Source organism: Lepidochelys kempii, chromosome 21 (assembly GCF_965140265.1).
Source record: "Lepidochelys kempii isolate rLepKem1 chromosome 21, rLepKem1.hap2, whole genome shotgun sequence".
Classification (NCBI taxonomy): Eukaryota; Metazoa; Chordata; order Testudines; family Cheloniidae; genus Lepidochelys; species Lepidochelys kempii.
The window spans coordinates 13381358-13401907 of NC_133276.1; the positions used below are offsets into that span (position 1 = coordinate 13381358).

General features: G+C 49.3%; 1 protein-coding gene across 2 annotated transcripts in view; it reads right to left on the reverse strand.

Annotated features, from left to right (window-relative positions):
- The window catches only part of SLC6A17 (solute carrier family 6 member 17), a 43963-nt gene extending 24738 nt beyond the window's left edge, over positions 1 to 19225 (reverse strand). The window contains exons 1-2 of one of the 2 annotated variants that reach the window (XM_073319772.1): positions 18541 to 19225; positions 1674 to 2076 (exon numbers count right to left, since the gene is read on the reverse strand). In XM_073319772.1, coding sequence (XP_073175873.1) covers positions 1674 to 1959 — 286 coding nt within the window. In that variant the 5' untranslated portion in view covers positions 1960 to 2076; positions 18541 to 19225. Of the gene's footprint in view, positions 1 to 1673; positions 2077 to 18506 lie in introns of both variants that reach the window. The other variant, XM_073319773.1, reaches the window with a different exon arrangement.
- Positions 19226 to 20550: the final 1325 nt, after the last annotated feature.

The window sequence follows — 20550 nt, forward strand, 5'->3', positions numbered from 1 at the left end:
GCAAAGTGGGAAAACTGAGGCACAGAGTGGTTAGGTGACTTGCCCAAGGTCACAGAGCAAGGCAATGGCGGAGCTGGGGGTAGCAGCTAGCAGCTGTCTCCCCGTTACTGCTCCATTCACTAGACCACATTCTCTAAGCCAGATTCTGATTTTATGTGCGCTGGTGTAAATCAGGAGTAACTCCACAAAAGAAATGCAGTGGTGCTGGTGTAAAACCAGCCTCAGAGGAAAGTCAATTCTCCCAATTGCATAAAAACAAAATTCAGGTGTCTGTTTCCTTGTACAGAAGTCATCATTAAAATGCCAGCATTCACCTACATTGTGATGGCTGACGTCACTGCAATGAGGCCTTGTTCTACTCCTGCAAAGAAAAATGGCACAATAATGTGCTCATAACTGTGAATAAATGTTGATACTCTCTAATGGGGATAGATAGATAGATATAGATAGATAGATGGGGTGGATGGGGATGGATAGATGGATAGATAGATAGATAGATATTCACTTGGTGTTGATTTCAATGGATCTATCTAGGCTGGTTTACACCATTTAAGGAGCTGATCCCATAGGTTGACCTGGTTCAAAAATCTAATGCAATTTGCTTTCCTATAATATGGTATGGAGAGATGACCATAGAATCACAGAATCACAGAATATCAGGGTTAGAAGGGACCTCAGGAGGTCATCTAGTCCAACCCCCTGCTCAAAGCAGGACCAATCCCCAATTTTTGCTCCAGATCCTTAAATGGCCCCCTCAAGGATTGAACTCACAACCCTGGGTTTAGCAGGCCAATGCTCAAATATGATTGATTTTTTTGGTTCACTGGCAATTTTGGAGAAAAAAGTTTCATGTCAACCTGAAAACAAATATTTTCTAACTTTTCAGCAAATAGAACAGTCAAAAAATTTAATTTCAGGTCGAACAAAAGGTTTAGTTTCACTGTCATGTTTTTTATAATAAACTTAAAGAAAAGTTTGAAAGAAAAATATTGCTCCAACCTGGAAAAAAACAAACAAACATTTTTCGGTTTCTGGATATTTTTTCCCCCCAAACTATCCAGTCAGTAAAACGGACACAAATTCTGTATCACTGAATCCGACTTCTCCACCCCCCCTCCCCCCTTGAAAAACAGTTTCAGACAAATAATGGTACGGCCTCCTCCTTGGAGTCCAGGGGAGGCGATCAGCTCAGCTAAATCTGCACGGCAATAAAAAAACCTGCAGCACCGAGTCTGAGAGCCCCAGGCAGCTGATTCGGGCTCACAGGGCCGGGGCTGTGGGGCTATAAAATTGCAGTGCAGGTGTTCAGACTCAGGCTGAAGCTCAGGCCCTGAGACCCTTCCCGATCGCGGGGTCTGAGAGCCCAGGCTCCAGCCCGAGCCTGGATGTCCACACTGCAATTTTATACCCCTACAAGCCTGAGCCCCTCTGAGTTAGCTGACCTGGGCCAACCACAGCTGTGCCACGGGTCTTTTCTCACAGCGTAGACATACCCCATATGCATTCCAAGAGCCCAGACAGTGCATGTGGGCTAATCCTGCCCTCGGTTACGCATTCCCACCTGCTACAGACTTCAGCAGGAGCTGGGTGCATGCAGGAATTGGCCCCCTCTCTCTATCCCAGTGGCGTTTTGTTGTACTGAGCCGGCTGTACCCACGCCCGTGGTCTCTTACCTCCTCCGTTTTTTTGACACAAGTATGGAAACCGCCAGACATTCCCCAGCCCCACCGAGTACCCGATCTGGGCCAGGATGTATTGCAGTTTGCTGTTCCACGCTGGCCGCTTCTCAGAGTCCAGATCTTCCTCCACATCCTTCTGCTTGTCCCAGGCCTCGCCCGTCATGTTCAAGACACTGCGCTTGTAGTCCACGGGCTCCTCGTGGGCCAGCAGGTCGGCCACCGATTCGGTGACATGCTCGCTGCTGTGCTCTCGCTGTGTCACTTTGCTGTTCTTAGGCATTGGGGGTTTGCTGGCTCTGCAGCCCCACGCGTCGGGAGGGGATGAGAGGGGGGTGGCAGGAGAGGCAGGCGCTGGCTTTGGAGATCAGCCCCCTCAGCTCCTGTTCATCCACGGGACCTGTAAAATAGACACACCAATGGGCAATGAAAGCAAATGGTCTGTTTGGCTTTGCTGTGATGGGAGATGCACACTTCACTCGGGGAGGGAGGGGGGTGCGGATCACCTAGTTTAGGGAGAGGCTTCACCTGGTTAGATGGGACTGCGGGTGGCCTCCGAGCTGGTGTAAGGGCCAGATGGGCTAGCCAGAGGCTTCAGGCATCTCACGGCATCAGGGACCTTCATCTGGTCCAGGTGGGCTGGCTAGGGTCTTCAGTGCTAGTGGGGACCTGCACCTACTCTAGGTTGCACTGAGATATGACCCACCCCATCCTCCATTTATCTCTCCCCGGACTCCTGCTCCGATTCCACGATATTCGGTCTGCAGCCACCGCCTGCCTCCTGCAAGGCCTGACGGGCATATCCAAGGGTGGCACAATCCCTGCTCTCCTCCAGTGTCCCCCATTCCCTGGACAGCACCTTCCACATCCTGCTTGGGTTAGAGCCAAGGATGGGCACTGAAAATATTGTCCAAGACAAGAACAGGCATCAGCTGCGTTCGTGTGACAACGGCAACAGCCAGAGTTCTCTCTCTCTGCTGATGTTATCAGAGCAATTGAAATAGCCAGGAAGCCTGTAGCTAATTCTTCCAAGGCAGTTTTACAGCAGAGAATGTCTACAGATCATTGGCAGGGTGTACAGAGGCATCGATTGTGCCTTCTCTTGGCATTGCAAAGCTGCTGCTGCTTATCATAGGATCACATCCTCAGCTACTGCAAATCAGCACAGTCCTGTTGACTTGGATGGTACTCCAGCGATCGACATCCGCTGGGAATCTGGCCCATAACGTTTCAAAGATCTATGGCGTCTGCTTAGTTTGAAATTGTTTCTTAATTAAAATGACGAGGGGGAAAGATTTTTCAAAGCAGTTTTCACCAGTGTATTTCCAGGACAGTAATGGCTGTCCGGTGTAATTGTATTGTTACAGGGAACTCCGTCTTTTGAACGAACCTGTATTCAGCAGACCTCATGTTCTGCATTGCACAGGGACCTGACCCCATACTGGTCATACATGGAAGATGGAGAAACTTAGAACCGGATACTTTCTTATTTGCATGACGAGAGCGTCTAGAAGCCCCGGCCAGGATCAGAGCCCATTGTGCTAGGTGCTGCATGGACACAAAGGGGGAGACAGGCCCTGCCCCCAGAAGCTCACAGTCCAAATAGACAAGGCAGACAAGAGGCAGAGAGAGAGTGGAAGTGACGTGTCCAAGGTCACCCAGCAGGTCAGCAACAAAGCCCGGAATAGCACCCAGGGCTCAAGTCTCACTCCAGTGCCCTAGCCAGAAGCAGAGCTAGGTTTTGCAGCTAGGGGTGGCGATGGGTCTGATAGTGTGGCTGATGTGATTAGGCCCTATGATGGTGTCCCCTGAATAGATATGTAGCCTAATCACATCATAGGGCCTAATCACATCAGCCACACTATCAGAGGCTCGTTCGCCTGCACATCTACCAATGTGATATATGCCATCATGTGCCAGCAATGCCCCTCTGCCATGTACATTGGTCAAACTGGACAGTCTCTAGGTAAAAGAATAAATGGACACAAATCAGATGTCAAGAATTATAACATTCAAAAACCAGTCGGAGAACACTTCAATCTCTCTGGTCACTCGATTACAGACCTAAAAGTGGCAATTCTTCAATAAAAAATCTTCAAAAACAGACTCCAAGGAGAGACTGCTGAATTGGAATTAATTAGATGCATGCATTTCATAGAATCATAGAAGATTAGGGTTGGAAGAGACCTCAGGAGGTCATCTCGTCCAACCCCCTGCTCAAAACAGGACCAACACCAACTAAATCATCTGAGCTAGGGCTTTGTCAAGCCGGGACTTAAAATCCTTTAAGGAAGGAGATTCCACCACCTCCCAAGGTAACGCATTCCAGTGCTTCACCACCCTCCTAGTGAAACAGTGTTTCCTAATATCCAACCTAGTCCTCCCCCACTGCACTTACAAATGCTGGTTTGAGGGTGGAGGCTGACAGCTCGTAACCCCCACGTCATAACCTCACGACCTCCAGTTTGAGAATCCCAGATCTAGTCTGACCTCTTGTCCAGCACAGGTCATTTCCCCCAGTTACCCCTGTACTGAGCCCAGTACTTGTGTTTGGCTAAAGCATCTCTTCCAGAAAGACATCCAAGCTTGGTCTGAAGATATTAGGAGATGGAAATTCCACCTGGGGATCTTATTCTAATAGTTAATCACCCCCACTGTTAAAAATCTGTGCTTTGTTTCCAGATGGATTTTGTCTGATTCAGCATCCAGCCGCTGGTTCTTTCTCACTGTACTATCCAGCTCCCCTGCCAGCATAACTGGGTCAGGCAGCAACCCCTCTGGGCGGGCACAGTTAAAAATCAGGGCCTCCCTCCCCTGGGTGACATAACCAACCTCCAGTTCAGTTCCCGTGTGCGGCTCCTGCTCTTCCTGAGCATGCACTGTACAATGAGCAGGTCCCTTTAAAAGTGGGCCCTGAAGTAAGGTCATTGGCTCATAGAGCAATCAGGGATTTGTAGCAGCCTCCATGCTACTGAGTCCGCAGAAAGATTTAATCAGATCAATCAGCAATGCATTAGACCCGACTTATAATTCATTACCCAACAACTGGGGGTGGGGGGATCAGACACCTGGACGAACCTGGACGTAAAGCCTGCTGTATTTCTCATAAGCTGGGACAACGGCTGGCAAAATGAACAGCCCAAGCTCCTGCCGGGCTGTTAAAATCCAAAAATAAGATGGCAAATAACCCCCGAGGGAGGTCTAGCAAACAGGCTACTCGATGGGGCAGTAAGAGATCTGGGTTCTAATCCTAGCTCTGTCACTGACTCTCTGTGTGATGTCGGGCAAGTTACTTTGGGGCAGATTTTAAAGGTGTTTTGGTGCCTACCTTTAAAAAGTGAAACCTGTCCTCACTCTGTGCCTCAGTTTCCCCCCCCCCCCTCAAATTTTGTCTGGCTTATCTATTTAGACTATAAACTCTCCAGAGCAGGGCCTATCTCTTACTATGTGTGTATACAGTTTCTAGCACAATGCTCTTAGTTGGGGCCTTCAGGTTCTACTGTTCTAACATCATTCAGAATAAAGCCTGGGACATGCAGCTAGTTCTTTGTGTGAACACGGGATGACACAGATATGCCTGTGAGATTAGAAGGCGATGCAGAAGAAACAGCTTTACTGCCCTGCTGGTGGGAATGAGGGACTGGTTAGCTCCCGGTAGACAGTAAATAACGCCCACCAGGACATTGGGTGACCTCAGCAGAGAGTCTCAGGGTTGAACGGGTATGGGCTACCTCTGCCCTGGTTTTGCCAGGGCCTCCATCACTGTAGTATCTGGGCACCGCTCACTCATTAATGAGAGAGATCTAGGCCAAGATTTTCCAGAGTGACCTTGGGGGGCGGGGGTCAGCCTGAGACATCGAATGGCGCCTGGTTTTCTGAGGGCAGACACTCAGCACTGTTTGAAAACCAGGCCCCTTTGACGTGTCTCAAGTCAGGCACCCAAAATCACCAGGTCCTTGGGAAAATCTTGGCCAAGGTGACTTGCTTGAGGTCACACAAGCCATGCTTGGAGCCTAGATCTCCTGAGTCCCAGCTCAGTGCCTTAACTGCAAGCCCATCCATCTTACAACACTGCTCAAGGACTGAGAGGAAAGGATTGTTGGCCTGACTCCGGTTGCTATGGGGCAGCGAAGTGTCCACCCCTCACAAACACCATCACACCACCTGGAATCTTTACCAAAGAGACCAAAGACAGGGCGGCCCAGGGTTTCTGACCCTTCTTCTCACCCTCTGGAGGATGGTTCCCTCCAGGCAGGGCTGAGGCACATGGGCAGGAGCGGGAGGAAGCTTGTACTGCTGGGACTCCATGTTCTGTGGATAAACGGGAGGGTTGATTCTCCAGAACTGTTAACCTGGCCCCTTTCACAAGCACTAAATGATCCATCACATCAGTCTTGCAAAACTTGGACATCACCTGTTCCTTTCAATGAGCCTGCTGTCTCATTTCTATGGTGTCCCCCTCTCTTTAGGAATTCAAGGCAGGAACTACTAGGATTTTTCCCTCCCCTCCTCTTTCCTGCTGCTTCATTCACAAGCAATTTGGAGATAGAAATTCTGGGAAACTCCCTCTACCAGCCCTCCAATCAGAGCTATGCCCTGGAGCCCTGGCAGTTGCTGCCTGAAATTGACAGCCAGGAAAGCTAGCCGTTTCTTGGATTGGTTTCTGCCATCTGGCTATGGTGAGGGAAAATAATCAGAAGAGCTCTGTGGTCTGCCGGGTAACTCACACAAATATAAGTGAATGTTCTTATCAGCTGCATGCGCCAGAAAGTGATGCCATTAAACAAAGAGGGACAAATCCACCGACTGTAGCTGAGTTACTCCCGGGACATTTGGCCCAGAGTTTTCAAGTGATCACCTCCCAGGGCTGTGCAACTTCAGAGAACCTGGTGAACCTGGGTGCCTAAGGAAGGCTGCTTAGTTCTACATCTGGATGCCACACCAGGGCGCCAACTGGTGAAGCTGGGTGCCCTAAATTATACACCAACTTGGGCAGCAAGCTGGGCTCTGCTATGCTGCTTTGTTGCTGCAAAGAAACCGTAAACCCAGCTTTGAGGATTTCATGGCATATTCCCTCTTGCGAGAGAATCCTCCGTAAGGGCAGGGCCACCACAGAAGCTCCTGAGTCATCCCCCAGTTCTGGCCCATGGCTCAGAGGACACAGCTGATAGAAAGGGACGGTCTCTATGCCTAGTGGATAGAGCACCAAACTGGTACTCAACAGACCTGTGTTCCATTCCTGGCTCTGCCACTAGCCTGTTGGGTGACCTTGCGCAAGTCACCTCCCCTCTCTGTGCCTCAGTTTCTCCATCTGTCAAATGGAGATAATGAGACTGATCTTCTTTGTCAAGAGCTTTGATATCTGCTGATGAAAAGTGCTAGATAAGAGTATTATCATTATTTATTATGCCCTGGTGATCCCTAGGCATCCAAATAGCCCCTTAAGGGTATAAAAGACACAAGGTGGGTGAGGTAATCTGTTTTACTGGACCAACTTCTGTTGGTGAAAGAGACACATTTTTGAGTTACACAGTGACCTGAAGAAGAGCTCTGTGTAGCTCAAAAACTTGTCTCTTTCACCAACAGGAGTTGGTCCAATAAAAGAGATTACCTCACCCACCTTGTCTCACTAATGTCCTGGGACCAACACAGTTACAAGAACACTGCAAACAAGCTTCAGGCTATAGGCAGCTGGAATAAGTTAGAGCAGCCTTCGGGCTGTTCTGAAACGCGCAGGGCGTGGAGAGAAGAGTGCTTGATCTGGCAGTTGGCAGATCCTGGAATCAAATGCGAGAAAAGATAGCATAAAACCCCTCCCCGCCTGGGCAGCTGCAGAAAGGCAGAACTCCAAGCCCTGGATGTATGGTGGGGTCCACCATCGTATTGTTCTATGCACAAAGCTCCCCACACTGCTGCTTGCTGCCACTCCCATCCCCTCCTTACCTTGCCCCATCTTTCAGGCTCAGATACAGTCACATAAAACAAAGCCTGTTGAGATCAATGGAAAGATACCGAAGGATTTCACTGGGCTTTAGAATCAGGCTCCTATCTATTCTTTCAACGCTGTAGATAGAGGAAATGTTTCTACCTGACCCTGTGTTAATCATGATGAGTGCCATGTGCCTAAGGGTTCATGGCACTCGTCTCAGCATAGGATGCTCCTTTTGCAGGCAATTTTTCAGCTGTAGTAACTGCCATGGGGTTGAGAGATATTGGCATGAATGGCGCATTATTATACAATTAAACTATTGTATCAATCTTGACAGAATATTTAAACGGCTTCACAGTATCATTTTAGGAGACTCCTGATCCACCAGAGCCTGGAGATCTGACACTGTAGCCTAGCAACGGATGCAGAGTGCAGCTTAAAATAGCTTTTCTAATAGAAGCAGGAACAGAGCCGGTGAACTGTGAGCTTTCTTAAGGGGGAGAAATAATGAGGTGAAAGGAAACAAAACTGTCGGAAAATTGCTCCTTGCCAAGGGCCTATTCCCCCACCATGCTGCTCTTTAACCCTTTCAGCAAGTCTTTGGCAGCTCTTCAGGAGTTCGGCCACTGTCTGACCTGTCGTCCTCGGCTTCTAAGTCATCTTGGGTCAAATGATGAGATCTTTGCTCTGCCCTCAGTCAGGGAAAATCTGTGCCATTTTCAGTGGACATTTGTCTAAATAAAGAGACGTTTGCCTGAAAACTACATAATGACTTCCTATTAAAATATATGACGTGGTTCTCCTTTCACTCACCCTGATGCAAATGAGGAGCGACTCCATTGGGCCAACTTCCTGCCTCGCTCACGCCAGTGTAAATCAGGAGCAACGCCACTGAAATCAATCGAGTTACACTGGTGTAAGCAAGAGGAGAATCAGACCTGTGAAGTAGAAAGGGCTGACCAGGAAGTCATACAGGAGTGGATGGCAGGGCTGTCCTTGGTGCTGAAATGTGCCCATGGGCTCCAGCGTTAGCTGCAGAACAGGGAGGGAGCCTGAAAAGTGAGATCCTTTCATACAGGGCTAACCAAATTTTGCCTGACTGAATGGCCTGTTGGGAGAACCCTGAGGGCAGCACCTAACCCACACAGATTTCAGCCGTCCTCTTTAACATGAAATTCCCCAGCTCTTTGCTTCCAGTCTTGCCATATTCGACTAGAAGCACTTCTGGGTGGCACTGCTTTCCGATTTTAAAAACGGGTGTCATAAATCAGGGACCTGGATCTGATTTCACCCACACCAGTGTAAATCAGAAAGAGCTGTATTAAAGTCAACATGGCTACGTGGGCCAAATTCTCCGCTCAGTTACACTACTGCAACCCCACGGACATCAAGGGAGCATAGCAGAGAAGAGAATTTGGCCAAACACCATTGTGAGATCAGGATCAGGCCTAAAGTGCACCCCATCCATTCCCAGCATGCTCAGCATCCCAAAGGGCCGGATCCAAGGCCTACTGACGCCAGCCGGATCCTTTCCATTGACTCCAGGCTCAAAGACCAGACTCCCTTAATTTGAAAGTGCATTTCAATTCCAGCATTGCCACCACTGTTGATTGAAAAGGGATTTAATCAAAAATTCATCTTCCAAAACAAACAAACAAACAGATAAAGACAAATCTGATCAGCTGACAAACATGAGCCTTTCTGTTCTGATTTGCTATAGAAAGCCCACGTTACTGACAGATGGGGACTTTGTTTACTCAGGCCTTGCAGCATTAATTTTCTTAAAATGTGCACGTTCTCTCTCTTTAGAAGAAAGATGAGGGCATTTCTAGCTCTCGGGTTGCAGTAATCGCACTTGAATGGCTCAGTGCTTGCCGCATATTTGCAGTAATATTTCACACATAACAGTTGTGCTGGTTTTTCTGTCATCTGCCTGTGGAAATGGACCTATTTGGAGACAGGACAGTAGAATTCCCCGTGGCAAGGCTGAGAGAATTTGCCAGCTAAAGGCGGTTCCGGTGCCATGGGCAGAATCCCTAAAGGACTCATCAGAGAGCATATTCTCATTGCATATCCATGTCACATGATTAAAGATTGCTGGGCCAGATCCATCAACAGTGTAACCTCACTGAAGTAGATGGAATTATGCTTGGGATGAATTTGCATGTGTATCATACAGGCCCACCTACCTTTGTCCCTTGGATCTGCTCTATCCACGTGAGTCTGCTAAGTTACTTGTTGCTTAGTATTATTAGACACCTGTACTGTTCGATATTATGCACACCCAGTTATATGTTATGGCTGCCTTTGTGCTGATAGTTTTACTCCAATAAATTGTACATGGTGCTGGAGCTGAAAAAAGCATTTTTACCATCCAGAAATATAGATAATGGAACAATGTGTAACTCCTATTGTATACCCCTCTCTAGCATCCTCCCTGCAAAAGGGGCAGCCTGGAGTCCAGTTCCCGTTGGAAGACCATAGGAATTGGGCACCTACCTCCCATTTGTGCCTTTGAAAATCTCCCTCCAGGACTGTAAATAAAGCATAGCTATGCAAATAATGTAGCCCACAACATATGTATATTCAAACAGGAACACAGGGGCCATCATGCCAGAACAGACCCGGGGGGCCTGTATCTCATCTCTAGCAGTGACCAGTATCAAATGCTTCGGAGCAAGGTGGAAGAAACCCTGCAGAAGCAGTGATGGGATCCTCTGTCCCCAGGAAAAGTGTCTTCCTAACCCTAATATCCAATATATCTAATATCTAATAGTCTGATTAAAGCCTCCAAGCAAAGAAATTCAGAACATAAAAGTGAAGATAGGGTCAGCAGTGACTTTGGAAACATGGCACCTTCTCACTCAAGGGATCTGCTCCCTGATGGGATTCAGTCTATTCCAATGGACTGGAAAGAAATTCAGCTTGACTGTCAGAGTCCAGCTGGGACTCTGAAGGCCTAACAGTTAGAAAAGTGACCTTATTTCTAATAATAACTTTCAGTAGGAGTTAGGCAACTAACTACCTTTGAGGATCTGGACCATAGAGCTTAAGTGGTGCATCAGTATTATGCTGGCCCTCCAAACAGGGGTGAATTTCACCCTCTGTGAGTATGTTTGGTATAGAATTAAATAACATGAGCCATTTTCATAGTTAACACCCAGAACGGACCTGTCTTTTAAGAAACTGAAATCCCACCTTCAACCAGGAAATTGCAGTATAGGGGCCTGATCCAAAACTCATTGAAAAAATCCCACTGACTTCATGGCGGTTGGATCAGGCCCTAAAGGCACAGGATGCAGGGTTACCTGGTGTCTGAGGACTCCTGGGGTACCTAGGTGCTGACAGTGAGCAGGAGCGGCTTACACTGTCCTAGCTCTATGGACAGCCAGAGGGTACCAGTATCTATGGGTATGTCTACCCTGCCACTAAATACCCACAGAGTCAGCTGATTTGGGATTACAGGTCTCGGGCTAAGGGGCGGTTTAATTGAGGCGTAGACGTCCAGGCTAAGGCTGGAGTCTGAGCTCTCGGACCTTCCCCCAGCACAGAGTTCCAGATCCCACGCTCCAGCCTGAGCATCTACACTGCAATTAAACAGCCCCTTAGCCCTGTCCAGCTGCGGGTGTTTAACTGCACTGTAGACATACCCAATGGGACCCACTCTGGTGCCTTCCATCCGCCTGAAATGCGAACGTTTACAACGGAACGTGCTCCCCAAAAAAAGCTGCCCAAGGACTAGAGGCTTCTGGGCAAGGCACTAAGGGCTTTGAACTGTTCTCACAACACTGACGCCACGTGTACCAGTTTAACGAGCCCCATTAAGCCAGGCTTCCTGCTCGGTTATGAATTGTTTAGTAGACGAGGGAGTTGCTGTGCTGTGTGTTGCCTCCCTGGGTTTCTCCGGGCAGTAGCCAGAGATCTATGTAATGTTGGCTCAGCGTTCTGACAACAGCCGCATGTTGGGATGGGCCACTGCCTGATGGGATAATGCGGCCCACCTGACATGGGAGGCGGCACGGATTACAGCAGCCCCTCCAACCTGCGCATGGGCGAGTTATTGGAAACAAATTAAAACCTTGGGCCCGGAAAACTCCTCTGGCATTGCTGTGGAGTAGGCCACTTTTCTCCAAACCCTTTCCAGACCCTTCTGCTTCAGCATGCTACTAATAATACTGAGCCCCTTATCCACTGCAGATCTCCAAAGCATTTTACAAAGGAAAGTATCACGGGCTCCATTCTACATGTGGGGAAACTGAGGCATGGAGGAAGGTCACATGGTGAATTTGTGGCAGAGCTGGGAATGACATCAAGGTTGCGTGACTCCCAGGCTACTGCCTTGCCCCTCAAACCACCTGCCCACTCCATGCCGCCTCCTCTCCTCATCCCACCTTGCCCCAGTGGCAGCCTCATTCCTCCCAGGTTCCAGAAGCCTCGGAGATGACCAGGGAGAGGACATCTGTCCCTGGGGGGTATCCTGCCTCTGCCAGGCAAAGTGTTCAGCTATCGAGGCCTAGAAATCCAGCATGCCTGTGCACCCATAGAAAGGAGTCTTGTAACCAGCTGTGCACTGACAATCGCTAGCATTTGAATAAGCCCATGGTGTGTTCCCGGACAGCCTCTAGGGGCAAGAGATATTTCAAAATAGGAGGAGAATAACTATATTTAGCACCTATCATCAGTATGGACAGGGCCCCCAGCATCCCTGCTTAATGTGTTTCTATTCCCAACACCCCAGGGAGATACAGCATGGCTATTATCCCCACTATCCAGAGGGAGGAAACTGAGACACAGAGATACCAAGGGACCCACCCACGGTCACACAGGGAGCCAGTGACAGAGCTGGGGTTTGAACCCAGGTCTTCCGTATCCCAGGTTAGCACTCTAACAACTGGACCATCCTTCCTCTCTTACCCAGCCCCATCTTCAAAGCTCTATATGGACACATATGGATTCACCCTCCCAGCGCCCCTGTGAGCTTGGCAAGCCAGAGTCATTATTCCCACTTTGCAGATGGAGGAAACAGAGGCCCAGAGACCCGCTCAATGTTACAGAGAGGAGCCAGCATCAGAGCTGAGCTTAGATTGTAGGAGTGTGATAGGAATTGAACAAGGAGTCGAGGAATTAGACTCATGAAAGTTCCAGGAGCGTGTGTCCCCTGTTAGGGAACCAACCCAGGAGTTCTTTACTCAGTCCACACTCAGGCAAAACTCTCATTGACTATAATGGGGGTTTGCCTGAATAAGAGGCTGATTAAAAACTTCTGGGCACAGTCACCTTCTCCTAAATGAAAACCAGCTGGAGGAAGCAAAGGGGAAGGAAATCGCTGTGAGACATCTCCCCCCCGCCCCATTGTTTTTGTCATGGGTTCCCCCTCCACAGAGCAGGCTGCAGGGGATCTGCACAGATTCTGGGGACCAGTAGAAAGCCAGACCCATTGGCATGGAAGGCCCCACACTTCAGCTTCATGTCCCACTCCACTCTGCTTCCTAGTAGCATGGCTCCATTGTGTGTGCCCATAACTCAGATCAGTCACTGACCTTATTCGGAAGGGAGGCAAGCCATTTTTCAAGATCAGGAAGAACTGAGCGACGCGATTTTTTGCCAGGCAGATTTTATTTGGGGCCCACTGGGCTTTGATGCTGCCTCTTTAAGCCTGTGACTCCTGCTGGGCACAAGCCAGCATGCAAACTTGTTCCCAGCTCTCTCGGAGAATGATAGGCACTGCCAGAAAATGTCAGCCCCAAGCTAGGCTGAAGGGAAACAGATCAAAGCAGCAAAAGGCATTTTTAATAAGGACATTAGGGCCTGACCCTTTGGTGCTTTGCCATTGAGTTGCACGGCTGCAGGATCAGGCCCTAAATGCTGATTGAATGGGTTTATCAAGGTTTAAAGAGGAAGCCATTGATGCAGAGGGGAGTTTTAATTGGCCTTGCTCCCTTTGTACCAAGGGGCTACATTTCCAGAATGTCGGCCTCCTTTTTGGCACCTGCCAAAATGTGCATTTTATGCTCCCAGATGCTACAGCAATGGGCAGCAACGTAAAACCCAAAGCTAGATTTTTGCCTCCAAGTTGAACTCTGGGTGCAAATATGAGTGGTCTCCCCTCTACGAATTGTGCACGAAGATGGGCTGGTCAGAGATGCAAATGCTTAGACTTGCGCCCACCATTTATGGTGCAGGGACATGTGCTCGAGTGGCATGCGTACCCACAAAAAGAGAAGCCAGGCCTCAGCTCTTTTACAAAATGTCCCCCTTATGTCTTGTAGCGACTACTGCCCACATCTGTCCTCTCTCGCTTCACCGTGCGGAGCTGTCCGGTACCTCTCCTTGTGATACCAGAGTCTGGCTTCTCAGCCGGCATAAATAAAATGAATGCAGTGGTGATAAGCTAATTTATATCAGTGGAGGCTCTGGCCCCAGGATATTTAATGCACTAAGAAACAGCTTTTATTTTTCAGAATTTCCCATTGCAACGCTGAGTGCCTCAAGCACCTTTCCTCAGAGGATCTCAAAGGGTGGGGTACGTGCTATTGGAAATACCCACGTTCATTTCCTTCGCTCCCCGTACAAATGTTGCTAGGGGATAGGAAACATTCACATACTAACGGTCCCATTCTCTATTGGGGAAACTGAGGCACAGAGCAGTGAGGTGACTTGCTCAGGGTCATGCAGTGAGTCAGGGACAGGGTAGAGAAGAGACCCCAGGAGGCCTGTCTCCTCACAGACCTCTGCTGTAATCGCTAAACCACGTTCATTTGGCTCCCAGATGAATGCTGTGCAGCTCCAGGGTTCAGCTCTCCAAAGGCTGGATCCAGAGGCCAGAAGGTGACCATGAAAACCCAAGAGTCACTTTATCAAGGCAGCAGGAAAGGGAAGATCAAGGACACAAGGGACCAGGGAGTGTCCGCACTGGGTAAGGCCCCGGTTATCTGTGGTGGATATGGACCCCACTCCCTCCTTATCCACCCCAGCTCTCCCTATCTATTGTTTGTACTGCAGCAGCACCTAGAGGCTCTAACCAAGATCAGCGCCGCATGGTGCCAGGCAGGCGCAAGAGAAGAGAGAGTACCTGCCCCGAAGAGCTTCCGCTCTAAATAGAGGAGAGAAAGGGTGACTGACCCCAGTTTCACAGATGGGAAATTGAAGCAAAGAGATTAAATCAATGTTGTCAGGAGCCTAAATATCTTTGAGGAGCTGGGCCTGAGTGACTTGTGCAAGGTCACACAGAGAGTCTATGGCAGTGTAGCAAACTGAACCTCAGTTCCACGAGTGCTAATCACAAGCTCTGCCTCCCTCTCAAAAAGCAAACACTATGGGCTAGGTCATGAGACTAGCACTGCAAAGTCATGTGTTCAAGTCCCAACTGTGCCACAGACTCAGCGGGTGACCTTGGGCAAATCACTTAATCTTCCCGGTGCCGTAGCTTCCCAGCCATGGAATGCAGCTAATCCTTCCTTTCTTCACGGGGGAGGGAGGTCACGAGGACAAAATCCATTGCTGATTCGAAGGTGCCCAGATACTACAGTGATGAGAGCTAGATGGGGGCGGGGTCATTGTGCGCACACAGGTACAGGGGATTGTTGCATCCAAACTGCACCATGCGGTCCCGAGAGGAGAATTTCACCCGGATTGTGGAAGTGAATCATCTCCTGGCACTGCTTTTACTGCACATCCCCTGGTCTCCTCTCTCTCAGAGCAACCGTGCGTACAATCCAAGCCACATCACTTCTCCAACCAGACAACGAGAAAGGCTGCTGCTCTCAGGGATGCCAGGCTCCAGATCTGAGCTTCCCTCCTAGCTGGCCCTGTTGGAACACTTTGCCATGTGGATTCATTAGGGTTTCTCCCCTCACCCCCAGACCATCTGTGCTAATTAGTTACATTTAACCACAGGACAACAAAAATGACACACCGACTTCTAGTGTGACTCAATTGAAACAAATGGCGGGCACACTCTGTCCCCCATTGCGGGGTGAGTGTTAGTTGATTTACACTGACTCACCAGGAAAGCCAGGGCTCCAGGCAGGCTTGCCAGCTTTAGCAGCGGCAGGGGATGGCTTAGCTACCATCAGGTGCAACTAAGCCACTAGGCTGAAACTGGGAGCTCAAATCTCAAGAGGAACAAACCATCCTTCTGAGGTGGATCAGCTGTGTACCTGGTGGGCAGGGTGGGGGGCTGGGGTTTCCAAAGAGAATTAGGCACTCAGAGCCTGATTCTTTCTTGCCCAGTCACTTGCCCCAGGGCAGAGGGGGGATAAAATGTTACCATTCTGATTGGATAGCAGCTTACATTCACTTTGCCCTGAGGCATCCGACCTTCATATATGACAGGCCTATAAATACCTGGAGAGATTTAAACAATGAAATCCTGTGTACTCTGTGTGGATGTTCCTAATGATGCTATGGCACTTTAGCTAACAGTTGGGGCTTGGTCAGCAAAACCTTCCCACATGCTTTGAGTTCCTGCTTCACTAGCCAGGTGGCTGCATTTCATTGCATATGCCCTGATTTGGGATGCAAGGTGCTACCATGTAAAATAATATTCTTAGCTCTTTACCAAGAGTCCATTGAATTAAGTCCTCAGGAGCCCAGAAGGGGAAGTTATAAAGGAGTATCTCAATGTTTAACATCCCATAACAACATTCGGAGAAGGGGAATTTTCATACTTCATTAGTCAGGAAGCGTCTGGACAAGTTTAATCATCTGATTTGGTCTCCTTTCTTCTCTCATTTGGTAATATGCAAACATACATCAGCTGCAACAATGTGACACTGAATTTGAAGCCAGTTAGAGCCAATGATCACATGATTCCTTGCACACGGCAAGCTTTATTACTCTCACAAGATGATATTTTTCCAGCTGGAGCAGAGGAGCACTCCCTCCCCAGTTAACAGCACTAACTTCAGATTAATGAACCTACCCTGACAGCAAACTCCTCCTGGAAAACAGCATGTGAACGGAGTTCTAACACAGCTAATGCATCTCAAATCACAGCTTCCTCATTTCAGATCATCTTCGCCTATTGTAACACAATGAACCTCTTCATGTGTAAACAGTAATGGCCAGACTGATCTAACTCACACTGGAGTAATTTCAGAGCATCTCCACTGAACTCAATAGAATTATCGCGGATTTATGAAGGTCTACCTGATTGCAATAGGCCAGATTCTGACCTTACAATGGGTTTACATTGATGTGACCCCGGTGGAGCAAATTCTCCTCTCAGACTGGTATAAGTCTAGAATGACCCTGGAGTTAATGGTATATTCCAGATTTACACCAGGAAAGGTGAAAGCAGCCTTTGGGCTACTGACATCAGTGAAACTGCTCCTGATTTACACTGGAGCATGGTCGATCAGAACCAGGCCCAGCAGTTTGGTCTCCTTTCAGTCAATGACCTTACAGTTCTCAGAGACTTTAAGGCCAGAAGGGACCAACATGATCATCCAGTCTGACCTCCTGCACATTGCAGGCCACAGAGCCTCATCCACCCACTCCTGTAATAGACCCAGTTAAACCAGAGTCCAGCATTCCTGACCTATTCACACCATGTTCCGCGAGATACTTTCCAAGCCACACCTAAGCCAAGTGATTTTTTAAATCACAGAACCATAGAAACGTAGGACTGGAAGGAACTTTGAGAGGATATTAAGTCCAGCCCCCTGGGCCAAGGAAGGATCAAATAAACCTAGATCATCCCTGACATCCATCCTGCTCTTAAAAACCTCCAATAAAGGGGTTTCCACAACCTCCCTTGGAAGCCTTCAACTGCCTTTATAGTTAGAAAGGTTTTCCTAAAATCTAACCTAAATCTCCCTTGCTGCAGATTACACCCGTTACTTCTTGAATTTCTACTTTCACCATGTCTGTGTAAACTCAAATGCTCGTCTCTCTCACCAACAGAAGCTGGTCCAATACATGATACCACCTCACCTGCCTTAGCCACTCCCAACCGTCAATTCCCGGACCCAGGTGGGTTAGCCGGGGTGTGGAAGCAAGCATCAGATCTTCAGCTTTTAAGCAGGGCCGCGCTCTTCAGCGGGTGCAAGCCATTGTAGCTTAACCCAAGGCAATGGCGCTCTGCTGATTTACAGCAGCTGAGGATCTGGCCCAGGATGTGAGACCCAGAGGAACATGTGTCCTTGGGAGTGCCCAGTGATTTACTGAAAAGCACAAATGCAGGAGGGGAAATGAGCCATCCCTGCACCTCCTGGCATCTTTAATCCGACAAACACACACATATTACTGCCAATTTTCTGGCCCCCCTCCCCAATAAGACTCCTGCTCTGAATGCACAGCATGCATATAAATAACTAAATACAACTCAGGGGCTGGAAATTAAATATTCATTATGGTAGCGTGTGCTTTCTGCCTGCCTTCTCAATGTTACAGTCAAGGTCACACTGGCAAGCCTGGAGCCTGTATGTAGTTCAGCAGAGGCATTTAGGAATTTGCAGGGTTGTTTCCTGATGCTGAGTTGTGGATTCCACTCAGACCCACCAGAGGTACCAGCCAGCTTGCCCCAGCTACTGAAAAAAAGATTTACTCTTTTACATCACTCTTTCTTTCTGACTTTTTCAACCATTCCTTCCTGGGTAACTGCTCAGAGCCTTGTCCTTTGTGGATATTTTTAGATTCCAGCTGACCCTTATTTCCTTTCTCTCCCTCCCCACCCCCTTAAACCATCCCCTCCCTGATTTCCTTCTCCCCAAAGAGGTCAGATCCCCACTTCAGCACCGTAGCCTAGCAACTGGGGTGGAGGCGGGTTGTAATGGTGGAATAAAACAGGCGATCGCCTGTCTGAAGAGATGCTCCCTGGGAACGGGGGAGAGGAAACCTACCAAGGGGAAGTTGCAGCGATACAGGTCATGGTAAGAGACAAAAGCCCAGGCACTTACTGATCTTGTAGTATAAGGAGGAGGTGAGTCTTACCTCTCTCCCCCGGATGCTGCCCAGCTGTTGCGGGGTGAGCAGAGAGCTCCTCGGGGATGCGGTCAGAGTGGGAGATCTTAGCTGGGCTCTCCCACGCCCTGGCGCCCACACTGGCCCAGCACCGGTGCAACTGACCAGCTCCTGAGCTTGGAAATTGACCTGCAGCGCGGCGCGTTCTGACGCACGGATGAAACTCCCCAGATCTCGGCGCGGGGCTTGGACCCAACCTCGCTCCTCCCGGGGCGGCAGCTGGTCCACGCCGTTACCTTCCCCGCTGCAGGAAGCTGGACGGCTCCGGTCCGCGGCGGCTCGGTGGAAAATGCGAGCAGATCCCGCTCCGCTCTGCTCAGCCCGCGTGGAGACACCTCCACATCCCCGCCTCCGCTCCGCGGATGCTCAGCGCCCTGTGCAAGGTCGGTCACATCCCCCTGGGTCTCAGAGCGACTTGCCGGAGAGCCAGCTACCTCTCTGCCTGCGCCCGGATCTGCTCCTGCCCCGAGACGACCAGCCACAGGCTGGGTGAGCGCTGCTTTCTCTCTCAAGGAAAGGGGGGACACAATCTTTTAGCTGGGAGGGGGTGACGCAGGCTTGAGTCACTTGGAGATGCACGTCAGTGAGAAGCGCTGGGCTAGCGGACAAGATCGGCTGAGAAGTGGGCTGGAGACACCAGTGCGTAGGAGCGAAATCCACCCTTCTGGGATCAGGGAGGCGTCCCGCTGGAGCTCTTTGGCTTGTTCATAAATAGCCCCCCCCCCGAGTCCAAAACGATTTGGCTGGGCTGTTGCACAAGAACATGAATTTGCGGCGCCAGAGCTTTGAGCCTGGTATCCTGCCTTCAGCTGAGGTCAACGCCTCATGCTTCCCAGAAAGGCAGAACCTTCCCCTCCTGCATTGGGGCAGCTTTGCACATGGAGCCCTTCCTGATCACTGTGGGAACAAACAGTTTCTGCCCTGAAACATCAGGCTAGATTGCCACTAGCTTGTCATGATGACAATGTTGCGGGGCTCTAGGGCCTTTTACCTGAAAATAACCATGTGCTTTATGAACCTCACTGAACTCAGAGTCATGGAGTTTAAGGCCAGAAGGAGCGCAGGATCATCTGGTCTGACCTGCTGTATATCACAGGCCCCCAACACCACCCAGCAGCTGCACAGCACTCCTGGGAGGCAAGTTATTATTCGCATACCCAAATGGGGAAACTGAGGCACAAACAGGGAACGCAAGCTGGGAATAGAACTCAGGGGACAAAAATCTATTCTCAGGAATACCAATGTAAACCTTGCCTTGAAAGTCGATGGAGTTAGGGCATGGATCCAAAGCTAATGAGCTTTGAATCCAGACCCAACCCTGCATTTATACCGGTCCCACGGCAGAATTTGACACCACATCTCCTGACTTCCACAAGGGCCCTCTACCTCAGCTACAGATGTCCATACAGATCACAAAGTTATCCAGGTAAATGGTTCTGTTGAAAGCTTCTGATCAACCACTGATGGGTTATAATGAGGCCTCCAGCTGTTTATACACACAAACACACACACACACAAAGTCACAGCTGAGCATTTGATGTCAGCTCTTTAGTCCAGGCAACCCCTGAATCTGGCTGCTCATGTTGGACTAACTTGTCACTCAGCTACTTTTGCTGCTCCAATCCACGTATTATTATTTCTATAAGAGTATAAAGATCAGAGCCCCCTTGTGCTAGGCGCTGTACATACACATAGCGAGACAGAGTCCCTGCCCCAAGGGATTACAATCGAAATAGACAGCCAAAGGAAGTATTACCATCTCCTTTTTACAGACAGGGAAATGATGCTCACGGGGACTAAGGATGGACCCAGCTCTGGTTTAAATCTGCCCTTCTGAAAAGACCAGGTTGTATGACTTGTCCAAGGTCACACAGAGAGTCTGTGGCAGAGCTGGAAATTGACCCAGATCTCTCCAGTCCCAGCCCAGTGCCCTAATCACAAAACCAGCCTTCTTCTCTAACAGAGGTTCATGGGAAACCT